The sequence below is a fragment of the Euphorbia lathyris genome, chromosome 10, assembly GCF_963576675.1.
Source record: "Euphorbia lathyris chromosome 10, ddEupLath1.1, whole genome shotgun sequence".
Lineage (NCBI taxonomy): Eukaryota > Viridiplantae > Streptophyta > Magnoliopsida > Malpighiales > Euphorbiaceae > Euphorbia > Euphorbia lathyris.
The window spans coordinates 59,302,459-59,305,327 of NC_088919.1; the positions used below are offsets into that span (position 1 = coordinate 59,302,459).

The 2,869-nt window shown below is 30.9% G+C and overlaps 1 protein-coding gene across 1 annotated transcript; it reads left to right on the top strand.

Annotated features, from left to right (window-relative positions):
• Positions 1-1,251: 1,251 nt before the first annotated feature.
• LOC136209388 (uncharacterized) lies at positions 1,252-2,470 on the top strand. Its single transcript, XM_066000839.1, has one exon. The coding sequence runs from the start codon at positions 1,427-1,429 to the stop codon at positions 2,294-2,296; it is 870 nt and encodes a 289-aa protein (XP_065856911.1). The 5' UTR covers positions 1,252-1,426; the 3' UTR covers positions 2,297-2,470.
• Positions 2,471-2,869: the final 399 nt, after the last annotated feature.

The following is a 2,869-nucleotide window of genomic DNA, read 5'->3' on the forward strand; positions in this document are numbered from 1 at the left end:
AATGAGTAATTATAGATTGAATGTTATTTTTTTAATAAAAAAAATCATTATTTGTTAACCGACTGATATATGATTAATCTAATTTAATAGATTAAATTTGCTTCTTTTGTTTTTTATTCTAATGTATAAAATAGTAAAATTTTACTCGTAATATTTTCAAGTAAGATTAATCTTTATCTTCATCTAATAGAAAATTTAAACAGAATAATTTGACCGTTATTTGAGTATCACGTTAATTTTCCAAATAATTTTATCAATAAAATGAAATAATTTCCTATAATATTTTAACAAGTTAAGATCAACTTTAGGTTGAGTCAGACTCAATGTACGTAGTTAATCTGTTTAGACATCATTCCATGTATGTGTCTTGGAGTATTCGACAAGAGTGGTTGCATTGCCTCAGCATTTGCTCTAGAATGAACATTATCTTTTCACACATCTTTAGGGAAGGAAATAGAATTGCTGATGCATTGGCAAACTTTGGAGTCTCTTCCTCCGTGATCAATTGGTGGCCTTCAGCTCCTGCTTTTTGCCGCAGGTTTATCAATGATAACATTTGTAATATTTCACAATTGCGTTTTTCTTGACCTTTCTTAACTTTTCTCCTCTCCCTTCTTTTTATTTGTTCTCCTTTCTCTTCTCTTGTTCAAACACTCACTTTTTTCTTAAGTTCTGTCCCGTTCCAATTTCTATAAAAAAATGAAATAATTTTCTGTAACATTTTGATAAATTATTTATAATTATTTTAATAATATATAAAATATTATAAACTTAATTTATACACGACCTTTCATATTTTGAAAGACAAAATTGTTTAGAAATCGTTAAAATTTAATTTTTATAATTTCATATATTAAAAATAAATCAACAACATCAAATTTAGATATTATTCCTTAGTCTTTATTTTCTATCTAACATCTTCTAGTTTTGGCATTTCCTTTTTTACCTTTTAATTCGTACATACAATTTCTATCAAAAAAAAAAAAAATCGTACATACAAAAATTGATGAATCATAGTGTAAATTTAATATGAATACGTACGTCAGGTCAAACCTGACTTAAATTGTTTAATTAATTCATTAATTTTATTTAATTGAGTATATGAACTGTCCTCCAGATTAGAAGTAAAAAAAAAAAAAAAAATCATTTATATTCATAACAGAAGAATCGTCATTAATGAGAACCTTCATAAAGTTTTCCTTAATTAAATTCAATTAATTTTAATTAATTCCGTCTTAATTATAATTAATCTTCTACAGTTATGGAAGGAAATGGGAAGGACAGTTTCACATGGGAATAACCAGAGAAGAAGAAGAGTACCTTTCTTTTGTCATCTTCAATCTTCTTCATCTCCGTCTTCAATAAAATATCTCCCCTTCCGCCGCCGCCGCCATAGCCATCAATCCGATTCTCCGATCTCGGAATTATGAGGAGTTTAGCGAGTTGTTACAGCGAACACGCCATTAAAGTATCAGATTCATACTGTTCTTCACGTCCTTCAAATCAATCTCATCTTTCCCCCAATTCAAAACCCTCGATTCTCAATTCCGTTTCCAACATTTATCAAATCAAACTCTCTTCTCCCAACATCTTCTTCCTCACTCTCACATGGTGTAACAGCAATAATAAGGTCTTCAACCATGGCGGCTTCTCTTTCTCTATCGCCATCAACGATTCCTCCCACAAACTCAATCCAAACCCCCAATTTCTCCGAAAAACCAAAGGCTCGAAAACATTCAATTCCCTCAATTCGAAAATCGAGGTTTTCTGGGACCTGACGTCCGCTCACTACGACGTCACATCACCTGAACCAATCAGCGGTTTCCACATCATCGTTTTAGTGGATTCAGAACGAGTTCTATTCATCGGAGATGAAAAATCCCCAAAATTAGTGTCGCGAATTATGCAATTTTTTGGTAACTCAGGGTATTCAACGAGAGCCCAGTTCAGTGATTCGGGGATAGTTCATGATATATTGATAAAATGCGAAGAAGATGGATTGAAGAAGAATAATCCGGAACTGTCTGTGAACATTGATAACCGGAAAATATTTGAGATTAAGAGATTGAAATGGAATTTCAGAGGGAATCAGATAATTTTTTTGGATGGATTATTGATTGATATGATGTGGGATTTACATGATTGGTTTTTTAAAGTTTCTGGGTCTGGTCGTGGAGTTTTTACGTTCAGGACGAGAAGCGGATTGGAGAGTAGATTATGGCTTGAAGAGAAGAAATTGGGATTCAAACAAAATGATTTCTCATTGTTCATCTATGCTTGTAAGAATCCTGATTAATTTTTTTTATTTATTTTGTTTATATTAATTAATCAATATTATTACAGAAATATTCATAGGATTGAAGGAAATGAATTGTATATGAAATATTTTCAATGGTGGAAATTTTTGAGATTTTTTTTTTTTTTTTTGAAGTTTTGATAATTGGGAAATGTTTGGGTTTAATTTGTTGTGAGGTGAGATTGGTGGTGGTGTTAATGAAAGTGTTTCTTTGTCTTGAGTTGAGTCAATTTTTTCTGTTTATACAAAGACAAAATGCGTATTCTAAAAAGAATTGTAGGTACAAGATACAAAAATAATATTGGTACTTTTCAGGTGGGTTTGTTGGGAGGCAGATTAGATTTGGATTAAGGGTTTGTTTGGTTCATTTGTTCTTATTTACGGCTGTTGTTAGTTTTCTTAAGTGCGTTTGGTTGTTTTTTTTTATATAATTCTATTTGTCTTTTCACTTTAAAATTGAAAGTTTTAAATTTTAAATGTTTAGTTAGGGGATGTTTGGGTGTTTCTTTTCGTGCTCATGTTTACCTTTTCAGTTCGAAATGGAGAGTTTTAGGTGTTTGGTTAGTGACATTC